This window comes from Wasmannia auropunctata, unplaced genomic scaffold (genome assembly GCF_000956235.1).
Source record: "Wasmannia auropunctata unplaced genomic scaffold, wasmannia.A_1.0 LD336034.1, whole genome shotgun sequence".
Lineage (NCBI taxonomy): Eukaryota > Metazoa > Arthropoda > Insecta > Hymenoptera > Formicidae > Wasmannia > Wasmannia auropunctata.
The window spans coordinates 350,473-369,964 of NW_012026856.1; the positions used below are offsets into that span (position 1 = coordinate 350,473).

General features: G+C 44.6%; 1 protein-coding gene across 2 annotated transcripts; it reads right to left on the reverse strand.

Moving 5' to 3' along the window:
• Nucleotides 1–1,032: 1,032 nt before the first annotated feature.
• Nucleotides 1,033–10,599, reverse strand: LOC105452291 (netrin receptor UNC5C-like). Of its 2 annotated transcripts, XM_011693265.1 has the most exons (13): nucleotides 9,964–10,599; nucleotides 8,648–8,862; nucleotides 8,051–8,264; nucleotides 5,520–5,855; nucleotides 4,703–4,870; nucleotides 4,250–4,414; nucleotides 3,913–3,948; nucleotides 3,558–3,828; nucleotides 3,269–3,417; nucleotides 2,294–3,033; nucleotides 1,683–2,074; nucleotides 1,471–1,572; nucleotides 1,033–1,387 (listed from the first exon to the last, which is right to left on the reverse strand). In XM_011693265.1, the coding sequence occupies exons 1-13, from the start codon at nucleotides 10,022–10,024 to the stop codon at nucleotides 1,216–1,218; spliced, it is 3,021 nt and encodes a 1,006-aa protein (XP_011691567.1). In that variant the 5' UTR covers nucleotides 10,025–10,599; the 3' UTR covers nucleotides 1,033–1,215. The 2 variants fall into 2 exon arrangements, with proteins under 2 accessions (XP_011691567.1, XP_011691568.1); XM_011693266.1 differs by lacking the exon at nucleotides 3,913–3,948.
• Nucleotides 10,600–19,492: the final 8,893 nt, after the last annotated feature.

The window sequence follows — 19,492 nt, forward strand, 5'->3', positions numbered from 1 at the left end:
GAGAGAGAGAGAGAGAGAGAGAGAGAGAGAGAGAGAGAGCAACTAACGGGAATGGGAGGTGAAAGGGGAGGTAGTAGAGGAAGCAGAGGGATACGTACATACCTATATGGGTTCTGCCATCCGTACTTGCATACCTATACCTTCCCAAACCCCTCGACCTTTACCCCTATACGGTGATGAGATAATGCCCATTGTTTCGAGCATCCTACGCATCCTTGGTCCAGGACGTGATACCTAGGAGCCTCCCTCGAATGCCTGCGTCGCGATGCGATACATTCAAATGGTACCTAAATACCCGCCTAAATGCGACCGCAACTGAATCCTCCAACAGGCTTCCGCTTCGTCCGATCCCGCTCAAGGATTGCCGGATACCTGGCCTGACGACGATCGGCATTCAGGTGCAAATTGGGCACATGCGGCCATGAATGTCATCTGTGATTTCCGACCTTCCCGGGCGCTCGGTCACGTTGCTCGTTAAAGCACATCTCATTAGGTGGAATTTGCACCAATTATCGAATGCATTGCAATTGGTTGCAGGTATAATGAGCGGAAATAAATTATTATTGATATTAATTTAATAATATAATGAAAAATATAAATTGCATTCAAATAAAAGAAATTAATATCTGAAAGATAACATTTTTGTTGCGTGTTTAATAATTAACGAAACATTTTTGTTAATTATCAGAAACGTACTAATATAACAAAATTAGTATTACAGCATATTTTATTGTAATTTATTTTTTATTTAAGTACCCACTTTTTACGAATAAAATGTTATTAATTTATTTTATTATTAAATTTAATTAATTATATATTTAATTAAAATAATTTAATAATTATATTATATTTAATTAAAATTTAAAAATTTTATTTGTAAACTCATTAGAATTTTGTAAGAATATGTTATCTGAAATATTTAAAATAAAAATGTACTTACATAGAAAATCAATATAAAATAATTGTTTTTTCATTACAGTTTATGTAAGACTAAAAAGGGAATATGTGAGGAAATAACGCAATATATGGATATTTGTTGTAAACGATTTTTATGTACAAATATGATCAATGTTTATACAACATATGCTTCTACGTCCATTTTGCTAATACCGTATAATGGCTACTCTATTTACAAAACTTTTGTCTCTCGTGTTATAAATTCGCGTTTCGTTTGCTTATGTATATATGTAGGCAGTGTAAGTTTTTCATGATCTTCTAGATCCATGGCCCCAGACGACTCTCGAGTACGTTGGCTGCGTCAACGCGTCCCATCAGTCTTAAATGATTCAGTAAATCTGCGAGAGCCGTGGCTTCGCGATGTCTGGCTTCCCACAAGTCCAAAATATGTTCCGTTGGACTCGCTTTCGTCGCAAAGTAGTCGACATATCTTGAAAAATCGCGTCAGTTTAAACTCAGCCCATTTCGCCAGATTTGTAAAAAAAAAATTTACTGCAAGGGATTAAAACTCACCGATCTACTTGCAGTCGCTGAGCCAGCATCCGCCAATCATTGCCGCGTGCGCTTGGCGGATCCAGACATTGGCATAGCTGCTTTCTAAGCGTCTTGGAAAATCTGTAATTATCGAAATTAAATTTCACACACGTACATTAACTTCATTATATTTTTTATTGTCGAGAATATAAAATATATTTTAATCTCATTTTTAACGTAAAAAAAAGTACCTGAAGGGTCTCGGTATGACGGATTCTGCAGACCTCGTTGAATTCTTTCCCCGTAAAACGACAGAGGATTCCGTCTTATTGCCGTTTCTCTTTCCATTCGTGTTATTCCTTTTTACAAGATCGAGGTCGATCCTAAGAAGCAAGCCCTGATCCTCGAAGCCACGTTGACACGCGCGAAGCTCAAAGCCAAGCCTGAGATCGCCGATGACTTTTTCTATTCTAAAGGAGCGCCGGATACTAATCCTCGAGGATGCCCAGATGCGCCGGTAAGGTACTTCCTGTCGCTCAGCAAAACCGCTCTCTCTATCTTCGAGATCGACGCGGAGCGACGTGCCGCTGGCGCGAAATCCGAGGGTGTTATGATCGATATAAGTACTACCCAAACGACGTTCCTGCAAAAGCACACAATTCGCGGGAATAACAATCACGAAAAATTTATTACTAATAATAACACTTTTAAAAATGTAGATGTGATTTTAACACCAACAGAGTTAAACATTCGTCATTTTCACATTCATATTTTTTAATTTTTTTAAAGAGTGAATACTCTTCGTAAGTATAGCATATACATATTTATTAAGATTAAAAATAAATATATATTTCGCACTCACTCGTTCGGTTACGATCTTGAATGATGCCTTGGTGTCCTCGAGTACATGGCATCTGATATGATCGCGTTCGCGAGACGCGAAAACCGCAACGCAGAGCCGTTTCACGGCCAATCCCGGCGCGACCACCGAATTTTCCCCGGCCACCGCGTAAACGCTAGGTGTCTCCGTGACGAGGAACACACCGGCATGGTCGAGCTGCGCGAACGGTTGACCCGGCAGATTCGTCGGATCGCCGCCGAGCATCAGCACCTTGCGCCACGTCGTCACGCACGGCGAGCCGTTCGAGCTCACCGACGAATTCGTGGAATTGTTCGAACGTGTCTCCAGATCGATCTCCGTCGACCACAGGCTCAGCTCCCAATTTCCGGTCCTCAGCTCGGCGCAGTGCTCGAACTGGAGGATCACCGGCTTCACGAGATCGACGCTCGCGGGACCACAGGCCACCACGGCGGACAGCAGCGTGAACCCGGGTGGGAGATTCGGTCTAAAGGAATTTTCCCCGAGGACGGCGAGATGCAGGCCATGCCGACGACCGCGCGGGATCGCACCTTCCGGCACCGACATCGAAACGCCCACTTCGGGTACGACCAGAAGGGCGCCCTGCTCGTCAATTACGGCTCTCACGACGAAGCCACTACCGTCGTCCGCCGTGGATCGCTCGTTCTCGTCCGGTCTCTCATCGTCGTCCTGTTCGTCGTCGTCCTCGTTGGTGCTCTCTGGATTCGCTTGATATGTCGAGCCTGAGAATATACGTATAAGATTCGCGATTGATGGAGATGTGGCCTTCATCTCTCTGTGCGCGGAGAGAATTCTATCTAAATTTATTTAATATTTTCCCGATGTCACTTAAAAATGAATTTATTTCAAAATGAGTAAGAGACTCGAGATATTTATTCACAGATTATTTGATGGAAAAGTAGAGATTTATCGAAACTGATTGTATAAAGAGCTCTCAAATTTATGGGAATTTCTTACGGGAAGACCGTCCCTCCTCATTATCCGACATGCCGCGTCCTCGTTGCGAGTTCTTGCAAGAAGACCTGGTTACGGAGGAGCTCGGCGATGGTCTTGTTGTCGACGGTAATGACAATTGCGGAACGTCATAATGATGCTCGGAACAGGATCTGCACATTGCGCCAGCGCGTCGTAAGATTATGTAAATGTAACTGGATGCTGATTCCGCATTATGTACCGTGTCCTCATTATTTTGATTGGTACATGTATATATATATATATATATATATACACACACATAGAGATATACCTGGGCAGCCTGGCGGCGTTCGATTCGTCAATCACGTGCTCGAGACGCCTGTCGCTAGCCAAAACGGAGCGCTCGTTCTTAGAAACGACCGACTTTGCGAGATCACCCGGACGACGAAAGTCCAATCTCGCGACGCCGTACAGCGCCTCCATTCTTTCTTTCCGGCGCATCAAGCGAACGAAGAAAATGGTCGTTACGGCCAGAATTATCGCGGCTAAACTCAAGGTGATCCACAGTGCGAGAATATTTCTGTAATCGACCGCTCTAGTTGCTACAAGGAAGAATATCATTTTTTTTCTCTCTTTCCATTTTAGACGGAAGCGTTTTAAAAATAATTCAACCGCTCTTTTTTTACCTTCCTTAAGTACTCTCGGCCCGTCTTGCCCAAGTGCTGCGTGCAAGGGAAAGTGGGGAAATGTTTCAAATAACAAAGATGCAACATGTAATTTTACATCAACAATTTACATCGCGAGGCTAAAGTAATTAATCACTTTGGAAGGTGTCCTCGCAGATTTCAATTTTATCCGCCGGTATTTTATCGATGAGTCATCGCGCGTGCAAAGTCATCAAATTTTACGAATAGCAATCGAATGCGGAGCTAAAAAGGACCGCTCGTCCCAAATAAATCGTTACAGGCATCGAGTGCGAGTCACGAAGAACAATAAGAAGCAGAAACACGGCTGGGGGCTCACCATTACATCGATCCGCGGAGCAGGACTCGACGATGACGTCCTTGCCTTGACAGGGACGACCGCCGTTGCTCGGCGGGGGGTCATTGCAGGATCTCCTCCTTACTCTCGAACAATCGGGACCGCATGTGGACCACGAGGACCAAGTTGACCATCTGCCGTCAACCGCTGCGCACAACGGGGCGAAGTTGAAAAATCTCGATTAAACTGCGATTATCTGATTTGCCGAGACGGCGAAAGAATGGATCTACATCTGTAGTACCGCGTATCGCGATCGGCATGCACATTGTAGTGTCGTCGCGCGCGCGAGCGCTAAACGTTGAGTGCATGTCAATACTGGGGGTCTGTGCACTTGTATTAACTCGTATTCTATTTACAATTCGCGACACACTATTACAATTCGCTCCATATTATTTTGAGTAGGCGCATGAGTGAGTCTTTATAAGTTTCACCTACCGGGGCAGGAAGGATTGCATTCTACCCTTTGTGTGGCTGGCCCTGGGCACGTTTGACCGCCGTTGATTGGAACGGGATTTGTACATGTTCTTGTCCTCTTTTGTACGCCTCTACCACAGCGAACGCTGCACTCTGACCATCCGGACCAGGACGACCACCCGCCGTTCACTGAGAATGGATCGGGAAGAGAAAATAAAAACAGGAATGGATACACCGGCGAAATTAAAACGGGAACAAATAACACCTTGTTACACCCCGCGGCTCCGAACACGCCAAGATACGAGTGAGTTGCTTATCCAACGCAACGTCAATTAAAAATAATAAAATCAAACTGTAATCATCGTGAAAATCTGCAAGCGCATTCGCTACAAATTTAGTTATTGACGAGGAGCTATGAATATGTGATGAATAGAGTGTAGAATAATATAATGACATAACAACTATATACAATTCTCATTTTTTAAATATAGATATAATGATATAGCTTTGTATGTACATATCGTATCATTATACCTCGAAAGTGTATGACAACTAAAAAAATTTATATAATTAATTGATTGTAATGTTTACCTAACTTATTCATGGCAATAATTAAAAAATTAATTTTTTTTAGTTATATCTCTTTTGATGTAAGGCTACGATATGTAATATTTTAGCTAAAACATAAAAGGGAACCATTTTTTTTAACTTCATAGGATAAAATTATTGTAAAACGACAGGTTTTTTTAAGATCTTATCCACTTCCTCAATTATCGCGCACGAGCGTTCCTTAACCGCATCCGTTCGATGATTTGTACAGTAAAAAAAAATTGCTCACCGTAGACGGTGAGCACCGCCGGTTCGCTGACTCTCCTCGCGGCGATGTTCTCAGCGACGCAGGAATAGTTCCCTTGATGCCTCAATTCGGCCTCCCCGAGGAGCAGATGCCCGTCGGCGGATTGTACAAAGCCGGTCGCGGAGGACATCTCGTTGGGGTTAGCGTCGACGGAGACGGAAGCTGCGCCGGCGGCGGCCGTCTCGAGAGGCGAGCCATTCCTAAGCCAATAAACCTTTGGCGATGGTACGCCCAAAGGCGGCGAGCATCGCAGTTCCGCATTGCGGCCGACTTCCACCGACAGCGAGTACGGCGGTGACAGGAAGTGCTTCTTCAGATCTACATCGGGCACGACCGGGCCGCCGGTACCGGCCGGGCGGTTTTTAATATTCGCTCGAAAACACGTTCGTTCGAGAGGACGTTGGAACGAGGAGCGGGAAATGAGAAGGGAGAGTGGCACTCAGCGATATTAGAGCGCGCGCGGACAGACGCGAAAGAGCTCTTTCACGGTTTCTGTCCGATTCTTTCCCCTCCTCCTATCTTGCCGCTGCTTCCCCTCACCCATCAGAAAGCCGAAAAAAGATTTGCGGCGCGTGAACCACGGAACGCATAACGGCGGTCATTCGAGCTCGGTGTGGCTATCCGTCGCGGCATTATTTGCCACACCGCCATCCGCGTTCAAAAAAAAAAAAAAAAGAGGCTTTTCATATCGCACGTGAAGAGCGTAAGCACCGACCGAAACCGGGAGGGTATAGTACCTCGACGGCGGTTACGCGCTTTAGAAGCTGGCGGAATTCTATACCGCGGTATGCAGACCGGGCTGATGGATGATACGTCCGGCATCACAAAGTGTGCCGCGTTATGGACCATCTAGACCGATTCAAATGCATTCCGGCTTGCCGCTGCCTTCGCGCTGGCTTCGAGATATTTTCGTGGAATACGCGCTACGCCCAATGCAATTTTAATGCGTCATTAAATTTTATTCGCGCTTTTTAGAAAAATCTTTCTTTTCCATTTCATTTCTTGTCCACTCACACACGTCACTTTTACGACTTCGTATATAGAAGTGACTTATCGGAAAAAATCATTTCTATTTTCTAGACGTTCGGATAATAGAGTCGCGTCTTACTTCAAATTCTCATTAAGTATACGATTCGATCGTACAATTTTCAGGGATTTCATCTTCGTCGTCGCTAAATCCGAATGTGTATTTTCCATGACGTCAAAACGTTCGAACTTCAGGCATGAATAATTCTACGTGCCCCGTATTATCCGTTAAATTAATCGCCGGCACTTCGTTTATTCGAAAATGGAATAAGATCGTTGTGCAGAAAATGGTTCTCCAATGGCGAATCGTATACGCATCGGTTCGATCGACATCCTGCATTCAATTTCGAAAGCGCGTCCGCTTTCTGTTTGCACGCAAATACCGATTTAATTTTGCATCCTGTTTGCCACGCTTGTTTGCGCGGCGTGGTGCGACTCAAAATGTCTAAATGAAAATTGCTCTTGCGTTGCACCTTTTACGAAGCGTCCAATCCCGAAGCAATCCCGCATCGTTATTGGAATCACATACACGAAATACCAAAATACACTTTTCATATGGCTTATCGCAATGTATATGCGACTTTATTTTAGCTTTGATAACCCACGTGTGTTCTGCAATGAATAACAGAGGTCCTACTCTCCCCCCCCCCCTTTCCGCCCCCTCCCCCGTTTTTCACTCTGAAAAAAACGCAACGCTATTCCGGGGCTTACGCGTCCTGTCGTTTCATTTGCGATAGAATATCGATTAGATTTTGTACTCGATTTGCGCGTCACAGGACACTTGATGAAAACCGAATCGCGTCCGCTTTGTACCTTTAATTTGTTCCATCTTCCAGCTCTCTTTTTGCTACAAGGTGCGGAGGAGAGGAGGGGAGTTGAGTTTTACATCAAGTTTTTTCACAAGTTTTAAACGAAAATCGTGTTATGAGAATTACATTACTAAAGTTAAATAACGGTATATGGTGCAATAATTAAAACTGCTCATCGTACGTCTGATAATGATAAAATGTAGATAATTTGCATGAGATGTTTCCGAGATAATTCTTTTACAGGTGCAATTACAAAAAAAAAGGAATAGATAACAAATATTTTCGTGTTACAGTATCAATGCAAACATCGACAATCTAGTAATAATATGGTTTTACAGCCTGAATTAGCAGATAACTTACTATAGAACGCTCGAAATAGTTGTTACTATTCATTAGCCCGTTCAAAGGCCTCGTTCGCCCCCTCGTATTAGCGCGAGCGAAAGTGACGTAATCTCCTGAGTTAGAGCACCTCACGTACCGCGGAAACGAGCGGCATGGTCATTACCGCACAACGAGAGAAAGAAAATCTTCGTCGCGTCGGTAAACTGAACATTCAAAGAGAATCGAGGGAGGACAGGGGATATAGGATAGCAAGGAAGGAGCGAGCAGGAAAGAGAAGGAAAGAGGGGAAAAAGAGAGAGAGAGAGAGAAAGAGAGAATGGAGAGCTCTCTACTTACAGGCGACCTCAACCGTAGCGGGCTGCCCTCGAATTTGACCTGGTCCCGACCATGCCACGCACTCGCACTTGAATCTCTCCCTCCCGAAGTACTCCTCGACCTCGTTCCTCGTCACGTTCAACTCGACCTCGACGACCCTCGTTCCGGTACGAGGGTCGACGAAATCCTGCTGCTGCGAACGCTCGGCCCGGTCACCGTTGCAGCGAAAATACACCTGCGGAAAAAAGAGCGGTCGAGTGCGGGATGTGTAGTTTTCGCGTGCCATGAAAGAAACGGCTTGTCTTCGTTAAATTACGGCTAAGTGGGTAATAAGAACGAGGAGAGAAAGAGCCGCGTATACGAGGCTCGAGCCATCAGGAAGGAGATAAAGACAAAGGCATTTTGTGGAAAGCTCCAACGGATGGAGATTGTGTACGAGAGCGTCGGGGAAAATGATACTCGTACCTCCATATATTCATATAATGCCACGGAGTAACTAGTGTAGCGTAATAATAATAAGAAAATATATAACCGAAATAAATCTTCGTATACAAGGTATTAAATAAAGACATGAATTCTACATGTGCATAAATTATTACTAACAGTATAAGTATGTACCTGAAGAGCGTGCGCGGCACGGCAGTGCAACGTCGCCGGTTTCCCTTTGACGACGAACGTGTCGACGGGCTCCGCCAAGAAAATCGGCAGGGAACCGCCGGCGATGAGATCGGTATCGCTGGTTATAGTCGCGGTCTCATAGTCACCGTAGTCGTAATCCTCGACAGGATAACTCTCCTCGTCCTCCTCCTCGGCGTCGTCCTCTTCCTTCGTACCTACAGCGAGCAACGCACAGCACACGCTTATCCCTTTATCCCGAGCGAAAAAAAATCGATAATTCCAGCGCGGTTCATTCCGCAAATCCGATAAAGCCGTCAGCATAATCCCGCGCGCGCGGCATTACCCAATACGTCCCGAAATTTTTCATATCGGATCGATTGAATTAAATCGTCGGCGCGCGGGCTCGCGCGCGCTCTTGGTCCATCGGGGGGATTAAGCCGGCGTCACCACGATAAAGAGAAACGTCGGTGGAGACGCGTTATCGGATTACTAATGGCGCATTATCGGATCCAATAACGTCGAGCAACGATCCCGGTATATCCGATCGTCTTCCCTTCGCAAAGTGTATCGTTATCCGGAGACACGCGCGCGTTGCATTCGCAACGTCGCCGCGGTATATTTAGACGTCGAGTCGGATACGATGGAACAGTAAAGTCGGGCTTAACGATGCGTGGCGGATTTTACCGTCGTGTATCAGCACGGCAGGGCACGCTCTCGCGCTCAGATCTCCCGGACTTTACGCTTCGTGTTCGCCGTCCCCGCGCTCCTAAGTCCCGCGGGAAACTTTATTACACCCTCTGAGTAACTGCGCCTCTCTCTCTCTATATATATTTCTCTTTCTCTCTTGTTTGAGTGGTCGCGGTAAACCAAGCGCCGGCGGACGATGATTACCCCCGCTGTCACGTTCATGAGAAAACATGTCACGATTCGCGGTGAGGGGCTTTCGCGAGGCGTAAATTTACACTGCGATTCGTACAATCGTGCACGCCAGCCGGAAGCGAGCAAAATGAATTTTTGGTCGCTTCGAAAAGCGCCGGCGATGCCGCTAGTAGTTTTGCCTGATACTTAGATCGCTATTTTGGCGAACTTGTTTGTTTTTGCAATTAATAAAATATGTATATAAATGTTATTAATAATAAACATGTCAGTCAGCTTCAAATAACAATTATGCGAAACATAGTTACATTTACGTGCAAATTATCGGTTCAAATATCTATTGACATAAATTGGATAAATTTACGTGTCGGATTCCGATTAACGTATCGAAGATAATTGACAAGTGTTATGTATTAACTGTCGAACTTGAAAATACTTACTTTCGAGCGTGCTCGCAAGACGAAGAAGCGTCAAAAGAAGAATACTGATCCTCAGCTCCATTGCTATTTCACATTTCACTCAAACCGGTTGTTTTATATTTGATGCCACTCGGAGAAATTAGGCACAACAAACTTCGTACTCTACGCTGACAGGTTTTACTGGCGTCATGCTTGTTATTCACAAATGATTTTGGCTTCATAGCCGTTGATCATTGTCAAATTTCATTGAATTATTTTCTATAATTTTAACAAGTATCCGCAACGCGCGATCGCATGTTATCATCGATGAATCGTGCATCGGGACAGATCGAACTCGTCTTCGATCGAACGGAGATAGAACGGATCCCGTTCGTCTGTTCGTACGCAAGAATCATACGGTAGATCCGACGATCGAGGATCATATTCACCTCACGTTTGAATTTTTCAATTTGCAGTAGATGAGATTCGTCTCCTTGAAAAATGCCATAAATAATTAGTCGCGGCTCGTCCCGAGAACTACATGACGAATTTGAACGAGGGTGCTCGCACTTGCATGGTTGCACTCGCGTTCGAGCGTGCGAAAGGGGGGGGGGACACGTGACCGGCTGTAGAGCCCCTCGCACACGGCGGCGAACGAAACGAGGGAAACGAGAAGTTAACGCCAAGGGAGGGTGGTTACACGATGCTCGCGGGTCGGCACGCGGTGGACGACTGAACTTGCCGACGTGCGCGCACCTCTATATATACATATATATACGTCTCACTTCGATACCGACGCTCTTCTTCATCCCCTTGTCGTCGGGGGTGCTGCTGCTCGCTGCTGCTGCTACCAGTGGTGGCGGTATCTGCGGCGGCGGCGACGGCGGCGGTGGCGGCGGTGACGGTGGTGGTGGTGACGTTGATGGTAGTGGTAGTGGCGGTGGTAGTGGTGGCGGTGATGCCGGAGGCTGCGCTTTCTTCCGCGAATGTTCTCCTTCCGCGTCGAGCGATGATCGACATATCACTCTCGCACAAAATGCATGTGCATCCCTCTAACTCTTATATCCGCCGCGGAAGTCGCTTAATCCCTAATTTTTTTCACTGGCGCACTGAATATGAAAGATAACGTATTTTCAAAATATATTTCTGTATCTTTTCTATATATTTTTCCCTCTAGAATAAAATATTAAGAAAATATTTTTAAGAAATAAAAAAAATTAAAAATAAAATTAAACACGTGTAAGAAGCGTATACGTAATAATTTTTCCCAGGGTTAGTGACTGCGAAACGTGTTTATTCATTCCTGCAATATACTTCAACCCTTCGTCGCACTCGGGACATCCGCTGACATAATCGACGGCGATCCAAGTTGGAGAATGAAAGAATGATCGAGAGCCATTTGTTTTTTAACGAAGCTTCCATTTGTGGCTGGGACATCTCTTCGGATAAAGCCGAGCACTTGTCGACGCGTCGAGGAGCGCATTGTTGTGAAACGTCGATACATCCGTTCCTTCGACGATTCAATATTCATCTCACCCCCTCATTCATGGTGCGTCGTAAAGCCAGCGCCGTTAGCCTCGAGGTCATTGTTATCGCACCTCGTCTACACCGCCGTGGTGCTTTGGTAAAGGATCGAATGAATATCGCTCGAGCATCCGCTTGATCAAGGAGGGGAACGGTAGAAGAGGATCCTTACGGGAACATATGGGATTTCCTATGGTCGATCACTGCCGATCCGCTCGAACGTGAAATCGGATCCAACCGCGAGAACGAGTTTAGACGCGTCGTCGCGGCGGTGGCGCGGTGTCCTCTAGCCTCACGAGAGAGGGTGGGTGTAACGGTAAACGAGCTTCCGAATCGCTTGGTTACACATCGAGAAAACCGATACCTTGTTGCCACTTGGCGTAAATAGATCGGAGAGTACAGAACGCGTGCTCGTGTCACGTCAGATTAGGTACTCCGCGGCAGAAAAAAATCTCGGGGTGAAAAACTTTATACGCGGTCCACTTGGATTTTTATAGATGTCGGGTGACAGGCATATATGTGGAGAACACAGAGCCGTTTGTTTCTTCCTACCGTGAGTTGAGCTTTTGTATCTTTGGGGTATTTATTATCGGGGCGCAACACCGAGCGACATGTAGCCAAAGCTGCAAATATTTTCCCACTGACCTATCTCGGCATTCCGTGGAATCCAACCGACGCGCCTTGGTAAACATTAAAGCGCATTCGAGCGTCTGTCCACGAGATGTTCCGTTTCGCTCTGTTTACTCTAAGTATCTCACGCTCAACTAGACAAGAAAATCCCCACGGCACTTGCCCGGCCCGTAATTAATGATACCCTGCGGGAAAGGATTAACGTGTACACAAAGTATACACATTAGTGCCCGATCGGAGTTCGGCATGCATCGCGATAACGTTTAAGGCGCTCCGCGCCGGGCATTAAGGTGGCTGCAGCCGTCGAATGGCCTTAATCCGGATCTATACACCGGTGTGTGCCGCCATTATGCATTATACTCACATGTATATCGGCTCGCCGCGACGTCGAAGCTTGACTTATGCCGATGGCCCTCACCCGCAGATGGTTATCTCTCGCCTTTACGAGAGAGTCGATCCCTTCGAGCCCGTGCAAGCGCAACGTGCTTAAACGATTTAACGTAAACACACGTAGCAATTTGTCCCGGGCTTTATGTCGCCCTCGGGAAAAAGGAACCCACGCGCTCGTTCCGTACCGTTTGGAACAGAATGGAGAGAGAGAGAGAGAGAGAGAGAGAGAAAGAGAGATCCACAGCATGAGAGAAACCATAGAGAGGAGAAAAAAAGGAGAGCAACATACGTAGAGCGAGGGAACAATACGCGGCTCGTTTTCTTACTTTGCCGATATTTTACGGGTAAAAATAATAGAAGAAAGTGCGTGTTTCATTAACAACGATCCCAGCGGCGAGCTACGTTGACGTCTTGTTAAAGGAACCTCATTCAGCGACCAATTGCAATCGCGAATTTTGTGTTAGCGGCGGCGCGAAAAAGATACCTCGGCGTGAAAATCTCCCCGCTCAGAGCGAAAGTGCGAATGAAGAAATAAAGTAGGCGAGTTTATCATCGAGCTTTGAGGCAGGTCTTCGTAGACATTACGTCGTATCGACTCCAAGGTGTATAACGCTGCGAGTATAAATTACCACGTGCTTGTTCTCCGCGTGCAGCACGTTGTATATCACGCTACATCTAGATAAGCCGCCGTTGGAATTATTAACGCGCGTGGCCGCCGCTGACTGGGATGCACGTTTATTCGCGTTTACGTGAAAAATTAGAAGGCGTACCTTATCGCCTGGCCGTAACCATCTAAATCATTATCGGACAAGCTCGATTGGGAATCACGATTTTAATATTGAGACTTGGATTTTTGTACAGAGAAAATATGTGAAAGTATTCCGCTAACGTGCAAATGTATGATTTGCAAAGAAAAGCAACAAATTTGATTTGATGTGATGAATTTTTTTTTTATTTTTTTTTAGTGAAATAAGTTCATCGCTTTCTGTCTCTTTGATATGTTATCAATTGTGAATAATATTAATTGGTTATTTTGAAATGCGAACGCACTGGATCGTTTCGCGTCAATATCGTACATTGTTATTCATCTTTGTCTACATCATAATACGATGTACGGCTATATTATACAGCGCGTTGGCGTCGAGCGACGTTTAGTGGAAATCACAATTCGCATAACGAGATAATCGGCAGGCGTAATTAAAAACAATGTCGCGTCACGTATGATTATGCGCGGCTTGCAAACCGGTGACAATGAATATTGCCCGATTGCAAACAGACACCGCGCGTAATTGGCTTCCGCGCTGCGGCCGTTAAACGCCCGGACGATAAACACGCTTAACGCGTATCGTCAAATATGTCGCGCGATGATCAATGCGATTGACAGAATGCGCGCGGATAACGCGGCGACGCGGCCGACGATTTAATCATTAAACCCGGCGGCAGCGGGTGGCATAATCCGCGACATTTGCTCGCAAATGAACTTCGTGCGCCGGCAAGGCGTGAAATACTCGCGAAGTCACGCGCGTTGGATAAATTGAAGGTGACCCGCGGTGCCATTTTGGCGCGGGGCAGCTGAAATGCGGATTGTGTCCGCGTGACCACATTTCGCGGGCCACCGTTTTCGACCGCGCCCGCCGGGCTGCTGCAAAGACCGGCGGCAGTGCCGCATCGCGAATGGTCGATTGTTGTATAATTCCTTCGGCGCGAGTTTAAATCGGTCGCTCTTCTATTTCTACCCCCCCCCCCTCCCATTACACGAAACCTCCTGAAAAATTGACGCATCCGCGCGTACGTTCTACCTGCCATGCAGTAGTTTCGTTTCAAGGATAAAAATAAACAGAAAATTAATCGATTTGAAGATAAAAATAAAACCCTTTTGTGTAAATTATTTTATCAATCGTGATTTTATCATGCGAATTGAACATGATAAATTTATTTCTAAATCGATAGAAATATACGTATACAGAATGTCCCGAAATTCGCGAATCAAAATATCATAGCAAGAAAATCTTCGAAAAATTAAATAAAAAAAGTTATTTGTAAATTTTTATTTTAAGCAGCAGTTTTTGGGATATAAAAGTTTAAATTTAGCCAATTATAAAAGATTACACGCGTGAAGTGCGCGACCATTAATTTAATCTTAAAAACTACTTATATCTCAAAAACTACTGATTAAAATAAAAATTTACAAATAGCTTTTTTACTTAATTTTTCAAAGACTTTCTTGCCATGATATTTTAATTCGCAAATTTCGGCTATACACTATATATGTAATACGATAAATCTATGTATTTTTATTAACTATTTTGTAAGTTTATTTCATGTTTCTATAATAACTTTTAATTGCACAAAAAGTTTCAGAGTTATTCGAAGAACGTATAAAAGTATAGTCTTTTGAAATGAATATACTTTTCGAGGTACAAAAATATATATCTCAAGTTATCTATTTCTAGCTATTTCTATAATTGCTTTCGATTGTGTAAGAAATTTATTTAAACGTATAAAAATATAGCTCTTCCGGATATAGTATGGCATTTTTCCAGGTACATGTACCTCAAGTCACTCGCACAACCCTACCGATATGACACATATATGTACAACGTTGCGCAGTTCTGCAACATATTATTTCAAACCGATGACCGCTCTCGCCGCTGCTCTCGCGTCTATACATTTTAACAAAACGTCGTTGGTATGTACACACGTATCGGGTTACACGGGGTTGAGGAACCGTACTATTTCTCTCATCGATTGGATCCCTCCCAAAGAGTTGTCCATAGGATCTACCTCGCCTTAATATTTCAGCGAGCTTGCAGCTGTTGTCTTCGCAAACTCGAGAAAACCCCCGCAGCTCGCCCTTACGTGCTCTCTTACGTATCTCCGACGAAAGTGGTTGCGCGGTTGTGACGAGAAAGACGGAACTCGGCCCTGTACACGGCGCTCGCCCGCCCGGCGATGTCATCCGTTTTGGAAACGCGCGGCGTGCAACTGTTATTAATTCAACAAAGTGCTAAGGGGACCGACGGACCAACCGCTGGAGAAAGCCGAAATGCCTATTAGCCATCGGTTATTCATGTCGAAAGTTCGTCGCACGCAAAACAGCGTGCCGCAGCTGCCACGGCGAAACGACACCGGTCTCTTGCAATGCCAAAACGCGTGATTATGCAATCAGCAAAAAAAATGGGTATCACGAGGAGGAGGCTATAATTCTAGGTAAAACATTTAATTAAGCAAAGACCATTGCATTATTGTTGCATCAACAATGTTAATAGAATATAGCAAAAGTCACCATTTGGAGAACATTGGATATACTCGTATCAATTGCTCAACTTTATTGTTCTTTCTTATCTTTTAATTTTATTTAAAATAGTGTCATATTTCCGTCATTATCTTTTTTTATAGAAAAGATGATTATTGGCTAAAAAAAATAAAATTGTAAAAGAAAATATCTCCTTTTTTTACTCGTCTTTTTTTATCTCCTATGTCTGATGCTCGATATAGGAAGAACAAAAGTATTTTATAAAGTAGAAACAAATGTTATTCGCCTTTCACCACTCCCGCGCGACTGCACTACACGCGTGGTGAATTTTCCCGAGACAAGATCGAACAAAGAAACGGTCCGATCTAGGAATACGTGCACGGTGACGTGAGTTATAATGCATGAGCGTCGAGGTAATAGAATACTCAAGTATGCAAAGCGGCGACCAATGCTCCGGGAAAGTAAGTCGCTTAACCCTTCGAGAGAATTTTACTTCCGTCTTTACATGTCGGCATCCAAGTTTAGAGTCGAATATGTCCATCAAACTTTCACAACGAGAAAAAAATAGAGAACGATCGAATATAATATCTTATATAATTTGCTGAAAAGACGTTTAGCTTCTTATCTGAAATAGCTCGAGGCGTTTCGATATATTTTTAAATTTAATTCCCCCCCCCCCCCAATGTCTTCTCTCTTTAATTAATCTTCTGTCAAACATATTTCTTAAATAATGCCACGCTCTCGTTTCATTTTCTTAATTGCGTAATAACGTTATTTCTCGACGTTGCCATGACAATACGACGTTTCGCATCTCGTCGTAAAAATGAAAGTCCCCTTTTCACCCGGCGCACAATGGCCTTATTCGCGCAACGCCCGCCCGCCAGAAGAAACAAAGGCCTTGCTTTGAGACCAAACTTTCATCATCCTCAAGGGCACGCTTTGCAATTTGCAGCGACTTGTCGCGCGCGCGGTAGAAACTCCCTTAAGTTAAACTTTTCTCTATAAGACTTAGCGAAAAAGAGCAACTATCCTCCGGACGCGGTCTGCGTCCCCGGCATTACGGGAGCGCGGGACAAAGGTCCCAATTCCCGAGAGTACTCCGCGCGATACGTACGTTCCCCGAGTCCGCGACGCACTCGGAACCGACATCCGATCTTATGCGATCTAGGCGCGGAGCGCCTCGTTCGCGCGCTCGCGGATGAGAGCGCGACCGTGTCTTGCGACGAAGAGAGGATCGCGGATGGCGGATATGGTGGAGGCGAAGGAACGCGACTCTCGAGAGGATACTCTCGGAGGATTTTCCGGCGTCAGAGGTAGTAAGTCCCGTCGGGCTTTTCACAACGAGAGAGGTCCTCACAATACGTCGTTACGAGGCGGCTAACCCTCCCCCGGCCGAGGGCTCGTCGAGTGGATAATCGTTTTAGGGAGGGCACCACAGCCACGGGTCCTAGTATTACCGCCTTTGTGGACGATGTTTGAACGCCGCCGGCACTCGGGCAATCAGGTCGATTCACAATCAGCGCACTTTCCACACCGCGACCGATCGCCGACCGTCCCTGCATAAGGGAAATCGCCTCTTCCGCGCGTTTCAAGCACTCGCGTACTCGCAACAAGAAGTACGAAGTGCGAATATTGCGGGTTTCAGCTCTTTTCTCTTTAACGGATCTTGGAAAAGTTGCGTTCCCCGAAAATCTGGGATCGTATTCAATTCCCGAGTTATCTTCCCACTTCCCATATTCCTTTCATATCGATGAAGCAAATGTATAACACGAAATTGACATATTTTTAAAAAATCTTAATTATACAGAATTAATTTTTTTCCGTAAACACTATTGATAACAGAAGATACGGCAAATTTATGCGAGAACAGTTTAAGGCCTTATTCGAGATTCCAGACGGAGCAGATTTGCAAGTAATGATTAATTCATCGGTTCATGAATTAAAATGTTCACGATCTCCATTGTAACGGTGAATGTATCTTCATCCATTGACGAAGCGGCATTCGACGCGATGAATCCGATGTCGTTACATACACGAGAGGAAGCCGTTATATGCGAATAGAGAGTTAATTTTGCGAACTGTCACAAAAAAAGCACAATAGCCATAGCCGTCGCGTCGTCGCTGAGAGAATTCCGAATGAGACAGTAAATCATTCATTTCCATAAAACCTTTATTTTGCTCACCAGTAACAGTTTTGTTTCAATAAAATAATTCGCGCTGCATCATGTGATAGAAAAATGTGCTTTGCGAACGTCTCATAATTTAATCACGAGTTTTATTCTCTCTGGAAGAACCATTATCTCTATTTTCATAAATAAAGAATTAAATTAAAATGTTGCAAGTTAATACTATTAAAATATGAAATCTTTACAGTAGATTCGGAAACATTGTCTCCGAAACTTATAGCCCCATACTATAGACTCAGAAAGCGCTTGTTATATAACGATGTTATTGCGCATTTAGCATATAGTTTGCGTTAATATAATCTCAGGGCTTATTAACACGCTAATATTATTGTAGGCGTGTTCTGAATATGGGTCATAGTATTCTTGTATAACATAATTTAATTAAAAAATTTTATACATAATATTTATGTATTATGACTTTTATGTATTGTATATGGTATAATAGATTTGGGGCGCGCAGCTATTGTAGCTGAAATTTAAAAATTAAAAATATTATTTTTCACCAATATCCACCCTCGGCCGATATTGGCGCTCTCCCTGTTATTTATTTATTAATAAAAAAAATTATCTATGTAATGATAGACGAACGATCGCGAATCCAACACGATGTGAACGAAACTTTGCGCAACTTTTATGCACTAAGCGATGCGAGCGGAGCTGATTTACTGTAACGTGTATCGAGAGCTATACACGCAATCTCTGGGATTAGGGACTGCGTTTGCTTCCTGTACGCATACATGTCAGAACAGAAATACGAGATTTTGGTACGAATAGGGATTTGTGTCGCGCGGCCCGGCCGGAGAAAACCGAAAGCCATGAGAAATTCAGCTCTCTTCGGGCTCGCACGATCGTCCAATTACCTCGTATACAGCATTTACATAACGTATACAAACCTATCGCCCGACGCCGAAACCGCCGCAGCGCCGCTCAATGTCGCCACCCCTCACACGGACGCGACGGCCTCACGGCAACCAAAGTAATTACAGACGCGTTTCAGGGAGCACCGACTGAATACAGAAATTATGCAGATGGCGTAATAATATTCGCCACACGTTTGCTCGGGTCAATATTGAACTAAGCTTCCTCGTAATTCCTCACGAAAGACGCCACCGCGCGATTCGCCGCTGGCAAAAACTCGTTCCGCGATGCCCTTAAATTTTTGCCCGTTGTACCAATGAAGCTGCTTAAAATATCCGCTCCGGATATATGTATCTGCTAACCGCTCGCTTCGACGGACTCGCGAAAACCGTCTGGTTTCTCTACGCTTTGCAATTGTAATACCGCGCCTCTGCGACGGCACGTATTCGTCCCCTGTGAATAAATCAACTGTTATTGTTGATCATATCAAAGTCAGATATCGCAATCTTATTGCTTTTATTCAGGCGATTAATTTGTGATTCTAGTTCAACAAGTGCTTGATATTTAATCTCAAACAAGGAAAGAATTTTGCCGGAAAATCTAAAAATTTTCCTAGATACAGATCTAAAAATAATTCTTGTTGGACTATCAAAATAATTTTGTTGAAAAGTCAAACTGATTGCTAGAATAGCAAAACGTTTTATAGCAATGCTTATCATTTTTTAGT